Source organism: Schistocerca cancellata, chromosome 5 (genome assembly GCF_023864275.1).
Source record: "Schistocerca cancellata isolate TAMUIC-IGC-003103 chromosome 5, iqSchCanc2.1, whole genome shotgun sequence".
In the NCBI taxonomy this organism is placed as follows: Eukaryota; Metazoa; Arthropoda; class Insecta; order Orthoptera; family Acrididae; genus Schistocerca; species Schistocerca cancellata.
In genome coordinates this window covers 301,141,424-301,162,502 of record NC_064630.1, presented here as the reverse complement: position 1 = coordinate 301,162,502, position 21,079 = coordinate 301,141,424, and the positions used below count along the sequence as shown (strand labels likewise).

The window sequence follows — 21,079 nt, the reverse complement described above, 5'->3', positions numbered from 1 at the left end:
TTCTTTCAATGTTATTATAGTCATCAGCTTTTAACTTTGATGACAAACATAAATGCTGTTGCCTGTTATTGCATCTATGAAGCTCCAGAGATGTTGTATTCTTTCCCTTAGTAAAGCATGGCTGGCTTGATGATAAATGGTTCTGGCTTTTCTAGTATCAATTTGTAGTCATGTCCTGACGAATTTCAGGGTGATGTGGTGATCATGGAATCTTTAGAGGAATGCCAGGTCATTCAGCAGTTTCATCTTCCTCTTCTTTAGCAATTCCAGCTTTTGTGTGTGAGAGAATAGGGCCTGCAGACTGGGACAGCTGCAGCCAGGATGCTGGAAGTTTGTAGCCATCCTCTCTATTAGTGTTATCAGGCTGCTTAATAATTTCAGTCATCACTCATCTTCACTGTTGTAAGGGAACCTATAGTCTGACTTGAAATCCAAAATACATTTTTCACACACATACACACACACACATTTTTATGAGATATGAAAGGATGAAAGGTGCATCATGAGAGATGAAAGTCACATAGAAACCTCCAAGGACTAATAAGAAATCAAACCCAATAACTTTGTAATACGACTCTGACACTCAGTTAAAAGAGTCACCGAGCATGCAAATAAGGGATAAAGTTTCCAAATATTTGAGAAAGGTAACAAAGGACTGGTAATTTTGATTCTCATCACTTTTTAATATTGTACCTTTCTTACTGATCAGCCAAATAGCTCCCAAAATGTTCTTGTCACACTGATTCCATGCTGAAGAGTCACACCTGCATTGAGAGTGGAACCTGGGAACAGGACAAATAAGGTGCAAACACTGCCACTGAGGAATCCAATTTCATGACAATCTTATGAATGATTGGTGATATATTTGAAAAGAATTTAGGGACTCACATAAGGCCACTGATGAGGAAATATATTCACTGCAGAATAATATGCTGAAGCAATAAAAAAGGGAGAAATGATAGGTTGTAGTTAAATACTGAAATTGGATGGAGTTATTCAATTGCTGACGTATTTTAGTAGCTAGATTGTAGAGAAATTATGGGTCAAAGTAGATAAATTGTTACAACTCCTGAACTACCAGGAAGAAACAAATGTGACTGAGGAAGGAAGTTTTGAGAATGTTTTAGCTTGATTAAAGCCAGTAGTAGTAGTAGTAATAGTAGCAGTAGTACTACAAGAAACCTACTGTTTCATTCCAATGTGCCCAAAATTGTAACTCTTTTGACTACAACATTAATGAATAATGACTGTAATGACTTATAATACATTTATTTAAATGAAAATAGTGAGATTTTGTAAAATGTTGTGGTCTTTAGTCCAAAGACTGCTTTGATGCAGGTATACGTGCTACACTATCCTGTGCGAGTCCTTTCATCTCCAAGTAACTACTGCAACCTGTATCCTTCTGAAACTGCTTACTGTATTCATCTCTTGTTCTTCATCTATGATTATTACTACCCCCCTTCCCCCTATACCTCCCCTCCCCCTGCCAGTGCCAAACTGGTGATCCCTAGATGTCTCAGAATGTGTCCTATCAACTGATCCCTTCTTTTGGTCGAGTTGTGCCACAATTTCCTTGTCTCCCCAGTTCTGTTCCATAGTTCCTCATTATTTACATGATTGACCAATATTATCTTTAACATTATTCTGTAGCACCACATTCCAAAAGCTGCTATTCTCTTTTTGGCTAAATCATTTATCATCCATGTTTCACTTCAGTACATGGCTACATTCCAGACAAATGCCTTCAGAAAAGACTTTCTAACACTGAAGAGCCAAAGAAACTTGTACACCTGCCTAATATTGTGTAACACCCCTGCGAGCATGCAGAAGTGCTGAAACATGATGTGGCATGGACTTGACTAATTTCTGAAGTAGTGTTGGAGGGAAATGACAACATGAATCTTGCAGGGCTGTCCATAAATCTGTAAGAGTACGAGGGGGTGGAGACCTCTTGTGAACAGTACATTGCAAGGTATCCCAGATATGCTCAATAATTTCCATGTCTGGGGAGTTTGATGGTTAGTGGAAGTGTTTAAACTAAGAAGGGTGTTACTGGAGCTACTCTGAGAAATTCTGGATGTGTGGGGTATCACATTGTACTGCTGGAATTGCCCACAGCTGTCAGAACACACAATGGACATGAATGGATGCAGGTGATCAGACAGGATGCTTATGTAGATGTCACCTGTCAGAGTTGTATCTAGATGTATCAGGGGTCCCATGTCACTCCAACTGCACTAGCTCCACACCATTACAGATCTTCCATCAGCTTGAACAGTCCCCCACTGACATGCAGGGTCCATGGATTCATGAGCTTGTCATTATACCTGTACATGTCCATCCGCTTGATACAATTTGAAATGAGACTTGTCTGACAAGGCAACACATTTACAATCATCAACAGTCCAATGCCGGTGTTGACAGACCCAGGTGAGACAAAGTTTTGTGTCATGCAGTCATCAAAGGTACACGAGTGGGCCTTCAGCTTCAAAAACCCATATTGATGACATTTCATTGAATGGTTTGCACACTGACACTTGATGGTCCAGCATTGAAATACATAGCAATTTGCAGAAGGGTTGCACTTTTGTCCCGTTGAACGATTCTCTTCCGTCATTGTTGGTCCCATTCTTGGAGGATCTTCTTCCAGCCACAACAATGTCAGAGATTTGATGTTTTACTGGTTTCCTGATATTCATGGTACACTTGTGAAATGATTGTATGGGAAAATCCCCACTTCATCGCTACCTCAGAGATGGCATGTCTCACTGCTCATGCCCCAACTATAACACCATGTTCAAACCCACTTAAATCTTGATAACCTGCCATTGTAGCATCAGTAACTGATCTAAAATTGGCACCAGACACTTTCATCTTATATAGGCATTGCCAACCACAGGGCTGTATTCTGCCCCTTTACTTATCTTTGTATTTGAGTATGCATGCCTATACCAGTTTCTTTGCTGTCCTCAGTGTATATTCACTGTTAACAAATTTCTCTTCTTCAGAAATGTTTTTTTTTTTTCATTAGCATTCTACATTTTATGCCCTCTCTATTTTGGCCATCAGTTATTTTGCTGCTCAAATAGCAACACTCATCTACTACTTTAAGTGTCTGATTTCCTAATCACCTAATTTAATTCTACTACATTCCATTACCCTCGTTTTGATTTTGTCGAATATCAAAGATTTTACTTCCTTTCTCCAAACTTTAATTCCTAGTCCAAATTTTTCTTTGGTGTACTTTACTGCTTGGTAAATGTACAGATTGAATAACATTGTTATAGGTTACAGCCCTGTCTCACTTCCTTCTCAACCACTGTTTCTCCTTCATGCCCCTTGACTCTTATAACTGCCATCTGGTTTCTGTACAAATTGTAAATAGCCTTTTGCTCCCTGTATTTTACCCCTGCCACCTTTAGAATTTGAAAGAGAGTGTTCCAATCAACACTGTCAAAAGCTTTCTCTAAGTCTACAAATGCTATAAATGTGGGTTTGCCTTTCCGTAACCTATCTTCTAAGGTAAGTGGTAAGGTCAGCTTTACCTCACATGTTCCTGCATTTCTCCAGAATCCATATTAACCTTCTCTGAGATCAGGTTCTACCAGTTTTTCATTTCCCCTGTAAGGAATTCATATTAGTATTTTGCAACCATGACTTATTAAAATTATAGTTTCGTAATTTGTACACCTTGCAGCAACTGATTTCTTTGGAATTGGAATTGTTAATTCTTCTTGAAGTCTGAGGGTATTTTGCCTGTCTCTCACACCTTGCACACCAGATGGAAGAGTTTTGTCATGGCTGGCTCTCCCAAGGCTACCAGTAGTTCTGATGGAATATCCTTCACTCCTGGGGCCTTGTTGTGACAGACATCCCAGAGCTCTGTCAAATTCTTCTCACAATATCATATCTCACATCTCATCTTCATCTATGTTCTCTTGCCTTTCTATGATGTTGCCTTCACGTTCATCTCCATTGTATAGACCCTCTATATGCTCCTTCCACCTTTCAGCTTTCTCTTCTTTGCTTGGGATTTGTCTTCCATCTGAGCACTTGATATTCATACAACTGCTTCTCTTTTCCACAAAGGCCTCTTTAATTTTCATGTAGGTGGTATCTGTCTTTCCCCTAGTGAAGTATGCTTAAATCCTTACATTTGTCCCCTAACCATTCCTGCTTAGCCATTTTACACTTCCTGTCACTCTCATTTTATAAATGTTTGTATTCCCTTTTGCATACTTCATTTGCTGCATTTTTAAATTTCCTCCTTTTGTCAGTTAAATTTAATATTTCTTGTGTTATCCATGGATTTCTACAAGGCCTTGTCTTTTTACCTATTTGATCCTCTGCTGCCTTCACTATTTCATCTCTTATAGCTACCTAATTTTCTTCTATTATATTCCTTTCCCCTGTTCTGGTCAACCATTGTCTAATGCTCCCTCTGAAACTCCCAACAAATTCTGGTCCTTTCAGTTTATCCAGGTCCCATCTTCTTAATTTCCTATCTTTTTCCAATTTTTCAGTTTTAATCTACAGTTCATAATAAATAAATTTTGGTCATAGTCTACATCTGGCCCTGGAATGGCCTTACAATTTAAAATTTGGTTCTGAAATCTGTCTTACTATTACATAATCAATCTGAAACCTCCTTGTATCTCCAGGTCTCTTCCATATGTACAACGTTCTTTTATGACACTTAAACCCAGTGTGAGCAAAGATTAAAATATGCTCTGTGCAAAATTCTACCAGGTGGCTTCCTCTTTCATTCCTTTCTCCTATTCCATATTCACCAACTATTCCTTCTCTTCCTTTTCCTACTATCTTATTCCAGTTCACCACCCCAACTAAATTTTCATCTCTTTTAACTATCTTAATTTCTTTTATTCGTCATACATTTCTTCAATCTCTTCATCATCTGTGAAACTGGTTGGCATGCAAACTTATACTACTGTGGTAGGTGTGGGCTTCATGTCTATAATAATGCGTTCACTCTGCTGTTCATAGCAGCTTACCCAGTCCTATTTTCTTATTCATTATTAAACCCTCCTGCCTTATCCCCATTTGACTTCGTATTTATACCCATGTATTCACTTGACCAGAAGTCCTATTGCTCCTACCACTGAATGTCATTAATTTCCACTATATCTAACTTCAACTCATCCATTTCCCTTTTTAAATTTTCCAGCCTATCTGCCTGATTAAGAGAACTCACATTCCACACTTGGATCCTTAGAACACCAGTTTTGTTTCTCTTAATGATGACACCCTCCTGAGTAGTCCCTACCTGGAGATCTGAATGGAGGACTATTTACCTCAAGAATATTTTATGCAAGAGGACACCATCATCATTTGACCATAGCATAGAGCTGCATGCCCATGGGAAAAATTACAGCTATAGTTTCCACTTGCTTTCGGCTGTTCACATTATGATCACAGCAAGGCCATTTACGTTGATCAGTCAATCATCCAAACTGTTGCCTCTGCCACTACTGAAAAAGCTGCTGCCTCCCTTCAGAAACCACACAGTTGTTTGACCGCTCAACAGGTACCCCTCCATTGTGATTGCACCTATGGTACAGCCATCAGTATTGCTGTGGCATGCAGGCCACCACACCAACAGCAAGGTCCATGGTTAATGGTGGGTTATGAAATGAAATGAAAAGAAGTGCTCTCAATTGGGTGTTATTCCTCTAGTGCAAAAAATTAATAAGAACATTATGAAATGAATGTTCTTATTAATTTTTTGCAAAAGATGGATAACAACCAATCAAGAGCATTTCTTTGCGTATGTGGTATACCATCAAAAAGCATTAATAGTTAGTGATATGTATAGTGTATATAAAATAAAATTTTATTACTAGTGTTTGGGATGCTTGATGACTCATGTGACATTAATATAGGTAAATGTGACATAATCTAAATTAAATACAGATAATTGATGTAAAAAATAAAGAACAAACATAATAAGAAACACCATAAGAAACTTGACCAACAGTATTAAAGAAAGAGAAAAATGTGGTAAGTTTTCTGAACACCTCAAGTTCAAAAATATCAGCAAATACCACAGCTCAGAGCTGAGTCAAGCTGCATATAAACTGATATGTAACTACTGACCAGCTTTCTGTATCATCAAGGGCATTACTAAGCTATCAGTAAACATGAATTGACACTTTATAGTTTGGATTAGACTGATAACTCACATTACTCTGGTTCAGAGAATACTTTGACTTTCAGGTTTCTTAATCTCTTCTTGCTTGTCCTTCTGATATACTCATTGACAAATCCATATCCAGGACATACGAGATACAATAACTGCACCCAACATTTTCATTTACATGATAATATTATTATTGATTTGATGAGAATTTAAGATCAATAATAACATAAGGATAAGAAGACAAGTATGTTTATGGCAAGGCTATTGGGGCAAGCAGATAGAAAAATGGCAAAGGCATTTAAGAGGAAGAAGAGGTGATGAAGTCTAATTACGTATGACACATGTAATGTCACACAACAGTTGAGGTACCTGCTTAAGACAAATGGTAGAAAAGTTTTGAATTCCTAACCTTTAAATATTTTTAAATTCTGCAGGAAGGGTGTGATATTACATCATATTCCTCATCTAACAATTTTCCTGAATCTTACACTTCTGTGAAGACTGTCACAAGTTACACATCCTTGCCTTGTCTTGCTTTGCATCCTCCTGAGACAAAGGTGGATCCTTCTTAACTTGGGTCCTGTGTGATCCATATCTAACATCCCTCTAACGCGCTGTAACCATTTTACACACACACACACACACACACACACACACACAACACAACACAAAGAAAAATACTGGATCTACCCTCTTATTATATTATCATCTTTATTTTATTAATTTTTCATTATTGTATTCACTGATTCATGTGAAATTATGTTTGAACAAGATAGAAAATGATTCTTACTCTCAAAGTGTTGACAAGGTCCATGTTAACATTGATAGGTGCTGTGCTCAGCTGAACCTCTTCTAAATCCTTAAATATCAAGTACAGCTGTGCCATTTTACGAAAATTTATGATTTCTCCATCCAAAGTATCTGGCAGTGCCACATGTAAGGCGATCATGTCTTTGAGATGTATTCCTCTGCAAAATATTACAGCCAGTGAGCATGCATCAGAGGACTCTCTAACAAGTAAATTTTATGGAACAGAAATACTCACAGGATTGGTATCCTGAAACCACAACATTCATGCAGCAACTTTCTATAATTGCTAAAATTGTTTGTGGAAGACAACAGATCTGTCATTTCAGTCAGTGACTTTTTACTTTCGGTGGGTATGCAGGCCATTGTCTTTGATAAACGAGCCAATACACTGTGACTGACACTTCCAACAACAGCCATCAATGAATTAAAATTTTGCAGTTCTAATAGTTTCTGTAACAAATTAAACCAAGTATGAATTATGGGCCAAGAAAATGATGAAAAAATGCAAAGATAAAGTATTTTTATATCTTAAATAAGAATGTCACCTGTTTTCATTTTTGAACTTCTTTTTTTTTGTAATTGAATTGTCTTCATTCTGTTTTTCATTTGATCACAGAAGCATCCAAGTCAGATCACTGCAGTAGTATACCATTTGAAATAAACAAAAATGCTTACCAAGCCAAATTTGAACATTTTGCTGCCTATAAATGTGTACATTTGCCTGATTAAAGCCATCCATTTGAGTTAACATAAATTGCATAAATCGAAGCAAATGTCTGGTAGGTATCTATTTCTACAAACCACCTTCCAAATGATCTCTGTAGGAGATTAGTAGTGTGGAGTCATGCTTTGAGAAAACTGTGGGGGTTACCTAGCCAGTCTATCATTAAAATTTTTTATTTTATTGTTAATCTTTCATTTTAATATTCTTCTGTAATGTTCAAGTACAATTCATGTTGGCCTAAGTGACAAGTGGCATTGTTCTCCCTTGCTCTGGCTTTCCCACAGCAATGATGTGATTCCTTTCATACCCCTTTTTTCTTGGACTTCATTCTGACATCAAAAGTAGTGTCTTCTTATGACTGCGAAGACTGGCTAAGACTTCACAAACCAATCTGGACATGCCTACCTGTATTCTGAACAAAGAATGAACTTCCTTTTTGTTCATGGAAATATCTTATAATTCAACAGTCCCTAACAGTTGCCTACACCATATCTATCCTGACCAGGCCCCTCTGCATCTACATAAACTGGTGTCAGGAGTGGGATCTCCCACCTTTTGGTCTACACCCAAATACCATAGTTTCATCATGATAACATCTGCCATAATTAACGTGTCAGAAGCTAGCTGGCTGGCAATGGAATAGATAGGGCAGTTGTGCTGTGTCCATACACAGTGCATTTTCAAGCTCTTTCTGTTGCTCACTATGTTGCCAGCGGTATATTGATGCATCACTGTGGGCTGACTATGGTATCAGTATATTCTGCTCCATCAAACACAGGTAGTGGGCTGCTAGATGCTGTGAGACAGAGTCATCCAGCTCACTTCCATCTTGGGGACCATGCCTTGTCACAAGAACCAGAAGCATCTCACCGCATTGCTACCACATCAGCATCGAGATGACTATTGTAACTGTTGCTAAAACACTACTTAAAGCTGTGACCATTTCATCTGGGGGGTGATGAATATGCAGCAGCCATCAGAGAAATGAGTGGTATTTTTGTGTTGGTGTCATTTAGGTAAGAAGTCTGTTGCTGTACTTATCTTATGTTTCAAGATACTCCACTACCTACTCTCAAATGAATAATTGAAGATCCACATAAAGCTTTGCAGGATCAGATAGTGGCTGTTGCCCTCAAAAATTTTTAACTGCAGGAACAAATGCAAGCAAAACAAGAGCCTCTATCTGATCAAAAAGTATACTTAAGCATTCAGGTGTCTTTTAATGAGGCAAATACACATATGACAATTCCTTTCTTTGCCTCACCATCAATTTTGTTACTTTCACCCTGCAAGAGCTCATGCTCTTCAGTATGCCTACATTATTTCACATTCAGGCAGCAGTTGGCAAACTATCTGAGAGTACCTCGCAGACATGTGACAACAGACTATTAAAGAAATGGAAAATCAAGAATATGGTGGTTTGGTTCACATGACTGACGTTTTTAAAATACAAAGCACTCTCAGCAATGCCTTTTAATCTCCGTGGTATCAGTGGGTTAGAGCAGGTTTAGGTAGGTGAAACAGATGTGACACAACATCTTGTATTGGTGAAACAGGAAAGCACCACAGACTGAGAAAGTTAATAATTATCATGAATATTGTAAAAAGTTCATGTTTCCGGTGAATTTGGTGCTATTTCTTCACACACAACTGATCTACTTAGGCAAATGTTGCATTACAGGTATCAGATGCTGTGCTGTAAGAATCACAAGTACATTTTCTCCCCTTCTACAGTAGTGCGCCACCTTACCCCTCCCCTCCTGCTATATGAGTGTACCCTCACTCCTCCTCCTGCTTCTCTTTGGGCCCACTATCATGGATTATTGGCACTGAGAAAGATGGCACAGCAGTTAGCACACTGGATGCACATTCAAGAGGATGACAGTTCAAACCCACATCTGGCCATCCTGATTTAGGTTTTCCATGGTTTCCCTAAACTGCTTCAGGCAAATGCTGAGTATGATTCCTTTGAAAGGGCATTGTCAACTTTCTTCCACATCCTTCCCTTATCTGAAGGGACCGATGAACTTGCTGTTTGGTCCACTTCCCCCAAATCAATCAACCAGCCAATGGATTAGTGGCCTATCACAGCCTCCTACCTTCTCAGTTTATCTCGCCTACATGTGGCTGTTGTTGAAATATGGGGAGTCTTGTGCTGTGCTCTGTGGCACATTGCTGATTTTTATCACCAACAGTTTCACTCTGTCTCTTCACTACTAGCCATACTACTGATAGGAGTGACTGAGATTTTTATGTAAACAAGGTTACTGGAAGCACTTTGGTCCCCCCTCTGGAGGTTCTCCCTGAACTTAATCCTTCTGATACTTAAAATGAATAAAATTTGCCTCATTGATAAACTTATTAATTCTTCCCAGTGTTCAGTTTTCACCCATGTGGGCCTCTTTCTTTAGTATATAAGACAACTTCAGGTGACTGTAAAACCTGTTTAATTTTACATTTTTTTGGTGTAATATAAGCATTATTTTATGTTAATGTGTGTTTTTCTGTGGCAGAGTTCAGAATTCATTCTTTTGGACTCCACATCATTATTTCAATTTTATCACAGCATGAATTTAAGTGAGCAGCCTCTACTGAAGAGGTTTTCAATACTGCTATGTGCAAGAAATTAGATGTACACATGTCAATTGCACAACTTTATTGAATGTTCTAGTTTCCTGATGACTACCTGAATGCCACTGGTGACTTAAGGCTGCATTGTAGCCATCCTACTGCTCAATTCAAGTTTCATATTTTATTAGAGAATCAATGGTTGATGTTATGTGTTATGAGTTAGATATACTCTGAATTTCATTTATTCAGGTTAACTTACCTACGTGGAGGGGTTTTGTTAACATTAAATTACTGCTTCTCTTAGGTTGAGTCACAGTAGTTATATTTAAAAGTAATTTTCATGCATTCTGATTCTATAATGATCCCTGAGCCATGTGACACTGCATTTTTTGTATGTTGTACTGTTTAATTTTTATCAACTCATTGTAGTTTGGGTTAGCTTCATGAAAAGGTAACTCTGACATTGAATAATGGCCTGTCCCCTGGCAAGCTATAATGTCTGTGTTCTATGAAGTTCTGGGATAGCAGCTGGAACATGTTGACTTCTTGCCACAATATTTTGGCAGGCAACTGTCGAGGCATCTTCAGGTGAGTGTCCACCACTGAAGACTACTAGTTCATCGTGTCAGCTTTATAGCAAAAATTAGCATGCTTGTTTCAGCTATCCTTTGTACTTTGTCAATTTTGATGTGGACATCCTCAAAAACATCAGGTCTATTTGTTGCTATTAGATCCAATACATTTCCATCATGACTTGGATTCCTAACTATCTGTTTTAGGTAGTTTTCTGACAATGCATTTAGTAAAGTTTCACAGGATGTCTTACCATGCCCACCACTAACAAAATTATAATTTTCTCAATTAATTATTGGATGATTTAAGTCTTCATTGATGATTACAATATGACTGGGTAACTTACATACAAGTGGACCAAGGGTTTCTCTAAAGTTTTTGGTTACATCAGGAGACGAGTCTGATGGGTGACAGAAAGAATCAATTATCATTTTATGTCCACCCCAATTACTGAGCCTTGTCCAAACAGTCTCACATACATCTTCAATTTCTACCTCAGTGGATTTCAGTTCCTTGTCTACTGTGACAAGTACACCACATCCATTTCCCATTTCCTATCCTTTTAAAATATGATTAAATTTTCCCCAAAAATTTCACTGCCATCAATTTCAGGTTTCAACCAGCTTTCTGTAACTAGCGTTATGCAAGCTTCACTGCTTTTCATGAAAGCTTCAAACTCCTGCACTTTCTTGCGAATACTCTGGCAGTTAACCATTAGGATTTTAATACTTTCACTCATGGGAGGTAACTTTGAATCTCACAATGATACTGCTGGGTTTCCTACAACTGTCATTATCTGGACTGGATGGGAAGTTGCCTAATCTAAAAAACCCTTGTGTGCACCTTACACACAGTTAGATACCTGAGTAGCAGCCTCTGATGTGTAGTGCACACCTGATCCATTTTGGGGGCCCAACAGTTCTCAACCCTGTGTTGCAAGTCCAGGAAGACACAGCCTAGTTTGTCAAAGAACTTTGGAAGTCTCTGGTTCAGTCCTTCCACTTGACTCAGAACCAAAGGACCATGATCAGTTCTGGGGACAATGCTGCAAACTGTGAGCTTCTTGAAATTCCATGTGCAAGACTGGTCTTCTCAACCTTCTCTGCCAGTCACTGGATTGGCCCAAGAATGACCTCAAGCCCATGTGACAGGCATTATTTGTTCCAGTGCACATCACAATATGCAGTTGGTTGCACAATGTTCCCTCAATGGCTGCTAGAATAGTCTCATCAACAAATTGAATGAGGTCCCCACGCATACACACTGAGTGCACCTGGTGTCCTTTCCTGTCCCTAGCTGCCATTTCCCTAAGGGATACCATCATTCACCATACATTTGAACTGCCAACGGTTAATAGACCCCTGCCCTTTTGGATTTGTCTTCTCCAGACAATACAGGTTTTCCCAAAACAGGTGAAGTGAGTCTGATTCAATTTCAGTGAAAGACCCATACTTGTTGGTTAGGGTGATCTGTACAACACCCTGAGTCCTCCCTGGTCCCCATCCTACCCTGTACAGGATGCCTAGATCCATCATTGACATGCTACTCACAGTCAGGTGGATGAGTAATGACAGATACTGTACTTTCTACAGAGGAGACAGGATCCATGGGAGAGGATAGTACTTGAGGTACCTCTGGTACAGGTATCACAGGTACACAACTCTTGACAGCTCTTCCAACACACCAATTCATAGCAACTGCCAATCATTTGACAGAAGTCAGGGTGATTTCCAGCTGCTTATGAACATCAACTAACTCATCCTGTGTTCAGGAACAGCATTCACAGTGGGGCTACATTTTGTTGGAGCAATCTATTGCAAGGCAGTAAACAAATAACTTTAAATTAAGCTCATTGATTATCTTTTAATCTGTTGAGCTAAAAAGTTGCTAATTCCCTATAATAATTGAAGCAAAAACACAAAATGAGATTCCTATTAAGGTAACACAAAAACCTGTGGAAAAAACTACTTGTTTCCTAAAATGTTTTGAGGTTAATTATAGTTGTTAGAAAACTCGAAAACAAAGTTAATTTATGATAAATGCAGATATTATATAGAGCTACTCCTCTTTAAGGGAAAACAAGGTGTAACACAACATGTTAGAAAATGTGCTATGGTAACTAAATCACAGATGCCAATTTGCTACAAATTGCTCATACATTATGCAAAGGACAATGGCAGCTTCTGAAAATTCTCAGAAACGCATGTTTATTTGTGTGGATATACAATGAAGTTCAGGAGGTGATGTATTCTTCAGCACAACTGTGAACCATGAATACTGATTCACTACAAAATAAATAATGTATGCAAAACACTAGTAGTGGTAACTTACAAAAATATTTTTTTGTTAGTGTCCGAAAAGTCTCAAACTAACTTTATGACAGATTCTGTGGGGCTGGAGACAAAGTGCATTTTACACTGGGCATTTTACACTGGAGTGGCTTCACCAGATTTTACTATATTTCTTGTTATGTCATAAAAGGCACTGACAGAGTGTACACAGGGACAAGCAAAAAATATTCCTGGATTTTTTTTCCAGTTTTCTCAGCTAAAAATACTCTTTTTCTCAGGTGAAAATACACTTTTTGCATGTTAAGTGACAGCATATATTCCCTTGAACTGTAAAACTCATCAGTCCTTTGAATGGTTAAGGTTTAGAACTCTCTGGAACTTTTTTTTTTTTTTTTTTTTAAACGAGTTTTGGAAAGAGCTTTGATGTGGAGCAACACATAAGCTCCATATTTTCACATTAAAAAAATATAAATTCGAGTTCCACTACACATTAGTTTCTGAAGCATTGAAATTGAAATCACAATGCACTTTTGTAAGCCAATAATAGCTCATGTCACGTGATCCCACCAGTTGATGACAGCAGATATTCAGATTACAGGAAATGTGATGTAGTCAGCCAATAGCAACATCACTGCTCAGTAGCGTGAACACAAAAATAGGAAAAGTTAATGGTTTATACAGTGAGGATCAAAGAATCATCCGATTTTTAAAAAATCATAACTATTATGTTATTTCAGATAGTGTGTGAAGTGTTGGCTTTCACACAGTTCCCGCTAGGTAGCAGCAGTGTGCACCAACTTGAGTTGTAGTAAAAATGGTGTCAGAACAACAGAAAGCATTTTGTGTTCTATGTTTTGTGCAATGCGAGTCAGTAATAGCTATTCAGCATGATTTTCACACTAGGTATGGTGTGGATCCTCCTACAGCACAGTGCATTAGACAAAGGCATGAATAATTCCAAGAAACAGGTTGTTTGTGTAAAGGCAAATTGCTGGGCCATCCACAAGTGTCTGACACAAATATCGAACGGATCCACCTTAGTTTCACAAGCAGTCAGCAGAAATCCATTCATCGTGCAGCTCGACAGCTCAATATACCCTGATGTCCATGTGGCATGTGTTGCATCGAAGTTTAACACATGAAATCATACAAAATTCAGCTAGTGAAAACTCTTTGTAAACATGACAAACAACAATGTGTGGAGCTCTGTAATTTCGTTCTTGACAAGATGGAGGATACCAGTTTTCCTCCACTTTTAGTGTTTTGTGATGAGGCAACATTCCATTTAAGTGGAAAGGTGGACCATCATAATGTGAGAATGTGGGGTACAGAATAGCCAAATGAAGTTGTGCAACATGAGAGGGACTCTCCAAAATTTAATGTGTTTCATGCAGTTTCACAGGAAAAGGTGTATGGTCCATTTTTCTTTGCCAAGAACACTGTTACAAGAAGCACATATCTCAATATCCTTGAGAACTTTCTTTTCCCATGGCTGGAAACTAATTCAAATAACTTCATTTACCAGCAGGATGGGGCATCACCATTCTGGCCACTGGAAGTGTGAGAATTTTTAAATAAGAGGACTGCTGAGCAATGGATTGGTCACAATTGACCAAATGATTCAGCTTTACATTACTGGCCTCCAAGGTCACCAGACCTGACTGTATGTGATTATTTCTTGTGGGGGTTTTATAAAAGACTCTGTTTATGTGCCTCCATTACCAACAACAATGAGTGAACTGAGACATCACATAACAGCAGCTGTGGAAGCTGTAATTCAAGACACCCTTGCTGCAGTGTGGGAACAATTTGAATACCGCACATTTTGAATGTCCCATTCATCAAAAGACAAAATTAATTCAATATGTTTATTAGTTTCAGAAATATAGACATGCCAAATCAGGTGATTCTTTTTGGTACACCCTGTATGTAGTGTAACTGCAAGAAAAGCCAAGCTTGCACATATAATATTGCCATTGACATTGGTAGAATACTGGGGAAGAGCAATCGGTCTACAAATAAGACTGCTCACAAATCACTCATGCAACACTTCTAGAATATTACTTAAGTGTATGGGATCCATACCACATATGACTAACAGCAGATATTGAACATATACAGAGAAGGGCAGCACGAATGGTCACAGGTTTGTTTAATCTGTGGGAATGTGACACAGAGATATTGAAGACTCTTGAAGATGGATGTAAACTATCCTGAGTAATTTTACTAATAAAATTTCAAGAACCAGCTTTAAATGATTATTCTAAGGACAAACTACAAGCCCCTATATCATGAGGAGAAGGTTACATTAATTACTGCACGCACAGCGACATTCGAACAGTTATTCTTCCTGTACTACACATGCGAATGGAACAGGAAGAAATCCTAACAACTGGTACAATGGGATGTGCCCTCTGCCAAATTACAATAAAATTAATGAGAAATAGAACAATGAAAAATTCCTGGAGTTCTATAAAAATCTCGGGCTTCTCCTGGATGAAAAAATTCCAGGTATTTCCCAGAGTTCCTGTTTGTCCTGGGGTGTATAATTTCCATTAACACCACAGTCATTAGTTACACACCAAATTAAGTGACAATTACTTATTTTAAAATTCTGTTGGAGAATCTTGTTCCTGTCCTTACTGATGTTTATTCATGGTATAAACACCCTGGGCCAGCCGGGAAATCCAGAAAAACACAGGTTTTTTTTTTTCATCTGGGAGGAAACCAGGTGAACCCTGGGATTTTTTTTAGAATTCCAGAAATTTTTCATTGTTCTATTTTTCAGTTAATTTTTTGTAATTTTGACTGGTAAGGACTGATACCATAACAAATAATTTTACTGTACTGCACTATTGCAGAATAATACTGCAGCAATAAGATGTAAACAAGAGGAAAAAACTAAAATACACTCCTGGAAATTGAAATAAGAACACCGTGAATTCATTGTCCCAGGAAGGGGAAACTTTATTGACACATTCCTGGGGTCAGATACATCACATGATCACACTGACAGAACCACAGGCACATAGACACAGGCAACAGAGCATGCACAATGTCGGCACTAGTACAGTGTATATCCACCTTTCGCAGCAATGCAGGCTGCTATTCTCCCATGGAGACGATCGTAGAGATGCTGGATGTAGTCCTGTGGAATGGCTTGCCATGCCATTTCCACCTGGCGCCTCAGATGGACCAGCGTTCGTGCTGGACGTGCAGACCGCGTGAGACGACGCTTCATCCAGTCCCAAACATGCTCAATGGGGGACAGATCCGGAGATCTTGCTGGCCAGGGTAGTTGACTTACACCTTCTAGAGCACGTTGGGTGGCACGGGATACATGCGGACGTGCATTGTCCTGTTGGAACAGCAAGTTCCCTTGCCGGTCTAGGAATGGTAGAACGATGGGTTCGATGACGGTTTGGATGTACCGTGCACTATTCAGTGTCCCCTCGACGATCACCAGTGGTGTACAGCCTGTGCAGGAGATCGCTCCCCACACCATGATGCAGGGTGTTGGCCCTGTGTGCCTCAGTTGTATGCAGTCCTGATTGTGGCGCTCACCTGCACGGCGCCAAACACGCATACGACCATCATTGGCACCAAGGCAGAAGCGATTCTCATCGCTGAAGACGACACGTCTCCATTCGTCTCTCCATTCACGCCTGTCGCGACACCACTGGAGGCGGACTGCACGATGTTGGGGCGTGAGCGGAAGATGGCCTAACGGTGTGCGGGACCGTAGCCCAGCTTCATGGAGATGGTTGCGAATGGTCCTCGCCGATACCCCAGGAGCAACAGTGTCCCTAATTTGCTGGGAAGTGGCGGTGCGGTCCCCTACGGCACTGCGTAGGATCCTACGGTCTTGGCGTGCATCCATGCGTCGCTGCGGTCCGGTCCCAGGTCGACGGGCACGTGCACCTTCCGCCGACCACTGGCGACAACATCGATGTACCGTGGAGACCTCACGCCCCACGTGTTGAGCAATTCGGCGGTACGTCCACCCGGCCTCCCGCATGCCCACTATACGCCCTCGCTCAAAGTCCGTCAACTACACATGCGGTTCACGTCCACGCTGTCGCGGCATGCTACCAGTGTTAAAGACTGCGATGGAGCTCCGTATGCCACGGCAAACTGGCTGACACTGACGGCGGCGGTGCACAACTGCTGCGCAGCTAGCGCCATTCGACGGCCAACACAGCGGTTCCTGGTGTGTTCGCTGTGCCGTGCGTGTGATCATTGCTTGTACAGCCCTCTCGCAGTGTCCGGAGCAAGTATGGTGGGTCTGACACACCGGTGTCAATGTGTTCTTTTTTCCATTTCCAGGAGTGTAAAACTTAGGTTACAAAAGAAATGTGCCATGTACAACAACAAAGCCCAGTGCACACACAAGCTTCTGTCAACTGCAAAATGTTTCTGTTCTGGCATAACCACAAGTACAGCAATAAAGATGCAGTATGCAAGACTAGAGAAGGTGGTGAGGAAAAGTCAACCAATGGTGCACAGAATTAGACTGTGCTGCACCAAGAGCGACACCTGGAAGAAAGGAATATAAGCAATGCTCCTGCTAGCCTTGGTCGCACAGATCAGCACTGGATCATGGACGTTAGTTATCAGTGACGTGTGTCAACTTTCCTGAACAGTTCACATATCAAGGACTCTAAATTATATTGCAAGTCATTTGCATCTACTACTTGGAAATCTCCAAAGTTAGGTATTGTCAATTGCTTTCTAGAAATAAAACTACTAATGTTATTTGTTTGAATTTTTTATAGCATTCTGAGAACATTGCATTCTGTAGGCACCCTATTAGCGACAAGTGGGCATGACCCCACAACTGGCGAAGAGTCGTCAATCAAACTATGTGCCAATGGCCATGGCCATTTTTTTAAGGTGCCTTAATTCTCTCGTCTTTACTTTGCAGGGGTGCATATAACTTTAACAGTTTGTCATTTTGCTAATATGTGTTTTCAGGTGGGCATTGCAGAACATTTCTTTGGACATCTTTTTGTCTGTTTGTTGCATTTTTGTCTTCCAATATTACCCCCCCCCCCCTCCCCCCCTCCCTCAGTTCGGGTGCCACAGCTGCAAGCCACAATTAGATCATTAGATGCCACAAAGCTAATTCAGATGCTTCAGTTTCAGGCAAACCAGATTTCTACCCTGCTCAATACGATGCAGCAGCTACTGGCCAATGCCGCATGCCTGCCAGAACAATTACCATCTACTACAGCGGCTATAGCACCTTTGCAACAATTTTGTGAACAGGAAGAGGAATGGCTCGAGTGGCTCTCACAGTCTGAGGCACATTTACTCGGCCATAATGTACCGAGTACTGTGAAACTTCCTTATCTATTATCAACACTAGGAAGTGCAGTGTTCAGATTAATTCAGAAACTCTTTCCTAACATCACTTCGAGTGAACTGTCATATGACGCAGTGATAGACTCACTAACAAACTATTATGACCAACAAGTGAATGTGGTAGCAACTAGGTATTAATTCTTTAATTGCAAAAAACAGTCAGAACAAACTTATCGTGAGTGAGTAACAGATTTGCAGGATACAACAAGAAAATGCAAATTCAAATGTGCTTGCAATGCTTTATATTCAGATGTAATGTTGCACAATGTGATCGTGTACAATGTGCCTGATGTCAAAATCAGTGAACAAATTTTGAAACAGTCCAATCCATCATTTCAGCAGGTAGTGCAAATATTATATCAGTATGATTCCAGTGCCTTGTTGGCTCATACATTTGAGCAGCCAACTATTTGTTGCATTGTGTCCCTTGCTTGCACTTGCCCATTCTGCACCAGTGATGCACTCTAACCATGCCAAGTAAACAATTGTCGATGCTGCATAAGCAGTTTGCTAAACAGGTGGCTACACAGACAAACTGAAATAAGCCTTGTCCTTGCTGTTATATATGACACAAATGCCAAGACAGCCCCTCCCAACTAGCTCAGTGTTACACTTATGGATGGAAAGGACATGTGCAATCTGTATGTTTGCAGTGGAACAAACATCAGAATTCAGTCCACTCACAAAAATTTCATCACAAGGCCCATGTCATTAATGCAGTATATTCCAAGTCTGCAACTAACAAGCATGCAGTTTCATTGGTGATACATCAGTCAAACAAACATTTTGTTTATTTGCTTATTTGTGGGAAACGTGGGAAATTTCAGTTGGACATGGGTGCCTCTGTCACATTGCTAAATCGTCGCACATATGAACTGTTAGGCTCCCCACACCTGTCTAAAAATAGCACGCAACTGATGGCTTATAATGGACGAGACATTCTCGTTCTCGGAACATGTACTTTGCCTCCCATGTATCGCTCACATGTGCGAACAGTGACTTTTACAGTGCTACAATCACACTATTGCGAGAACATATTTGATCTTGATTCTTTTGACTTGTTTGGCTTTAACATTCAGGACAATGTGTTGTGAGTGTCTGCCTTCAATGCCAAAGACAGTGTAGCTAGCTTGCTAAAAGAATTCCCAGAACTCTTTTCTGAAGGTTTAGGCAAAGCAAACAATTTTGTTGCACATATTACTCTGAAAAACAATGCTCAGCCGAAATTTTGCCAGGCCAGAATGGTTCCCATAGTATTACGAGACAAAGTCGTGGCTGAACTTAAAGAATTGCAAGATAGTGGAGTTATTGCACCCATATCAGCTTGTCAATGGGCAAGTCCACTGGTTTTGCTCCCCAAACCTTCAGGTCGCATTTGCCTCTGTATTGATTTTACATTTACAGTCAACACACAAACTGTAATTGATACTTATCCATTGCCATGCCCAGAGGATCTCATGGACAAATGAGGCACTGGATGCTACTTTTCAAAATTTGATTTGTGTGACAAGTATCTTCAGATACCGCTCAATGAAGAATCTCAAACAGTGTGTGTAGTAAATACTCATTCGGGCTTTTTTTAAATATTTGCATTTGCCTTTTGGCATTGCTTCTGCACCCACCATTTTCCAACAATATTTGGAACAGGTCACTGTACAGGTGCCAAACTGTTCAAACTATTTGGACAATATTGTAATAGCAGATCATAAACCTCAAGAATACATTGCAAATTTGTGTGCTTTGTTTCGTGTGTTATCTGATGTAGGACTAAAGTGTTGACTGGACAAGTGTGATTTTTTTAAACCCGAATTGCAGTATCTTGGTCACATCATAAACAGTCAAGGTGTACATCATCAGCAATCGCATTTGTTAGCCATATGAGATTTGCTGGTTCCTTGCAATATCACAGAATTTCAGTCAGTTTTAGGGAAAATGAACTATTATATTCATTTCGTACTGAATGCTGCACAAATTTCAGCTCCATTGCATGACTTGCATCACAAGAATGTCCCCTTTGTTTGGATAGATGAGTGCCAAGTAGCTTTTCAAAAACTTAAAGATGCATTTCTCAGTGATAAATGCTTAGTTCACTTTGATCCTGAAAAACCAGTTTTATTGCAAGTTGATGCTTCCTCTTACAGAATCAGTGCAGTGCTTTCACACAAAATTGGTGATAAAGACTGACCTACTGCTTTTGCATTAAAAGTGTTGTCCAAAGCTCAGTGTAACTATTCACATATTGAAAAAGAGGCTTTGGCTATTTTATACGGCATCACAAAATTCCACCACTATTTGTATGGCACAAAATTCTATTTAGTAATGGAACACAAGCCTTTGCAGTCCTTGTTTCATCCAATGAATCTGGTTCCTGTACAAACTGCCCAAAAATTGTAAAGATGGGCTTTGTTGTTGTCTCAGTGCCAGTATGAGATTCTGTATCATTGTGTATCATCCAACTGCTGAACATGGTAATGCGGATACACTTTCACGTCTTCTGATTGGCCCTGATACAGACTTTGACACTTTTGTTGTCACATTGATCCTCAGGATTCAAATTGCTTAAGTTTTTTCTGCTGGACTATAAGA

The 21,079-nt window shown here is 39.7% G+C and overlaps 1 protein-coding gene across 5 annotated transcripts in view; it reads right to left on the bottom strand.

The window, feature by feature from the left end:
* Positions 1-21,079, bottom strand: part of LOC126187981 (ras guanyl-releasing protein 3-like) — a 437,195-nt gene that overhangs the window by 54,813 nt on the left and 361,303 nt on the right. For all 5 annotated transcript variants that reach the window (XM_049929381.1, XM_049929382.1, XM_049929384.1 and 2 more), the window contains 2 exons: positions 7,206-7,420; positions 6,951-7,128 (listed from right to left, as the gene is read on the bottom strand). In XM_049929381.1, the coding sequence (XP_049785338.1) occupies positions 6,951-7,128; positions 7,206-7,420 (393 nt within the window). The remainder of the gene's footprint in view (positions 1-6,950; positions 7,129-7,205; positions 7,421-21,079) is intronic.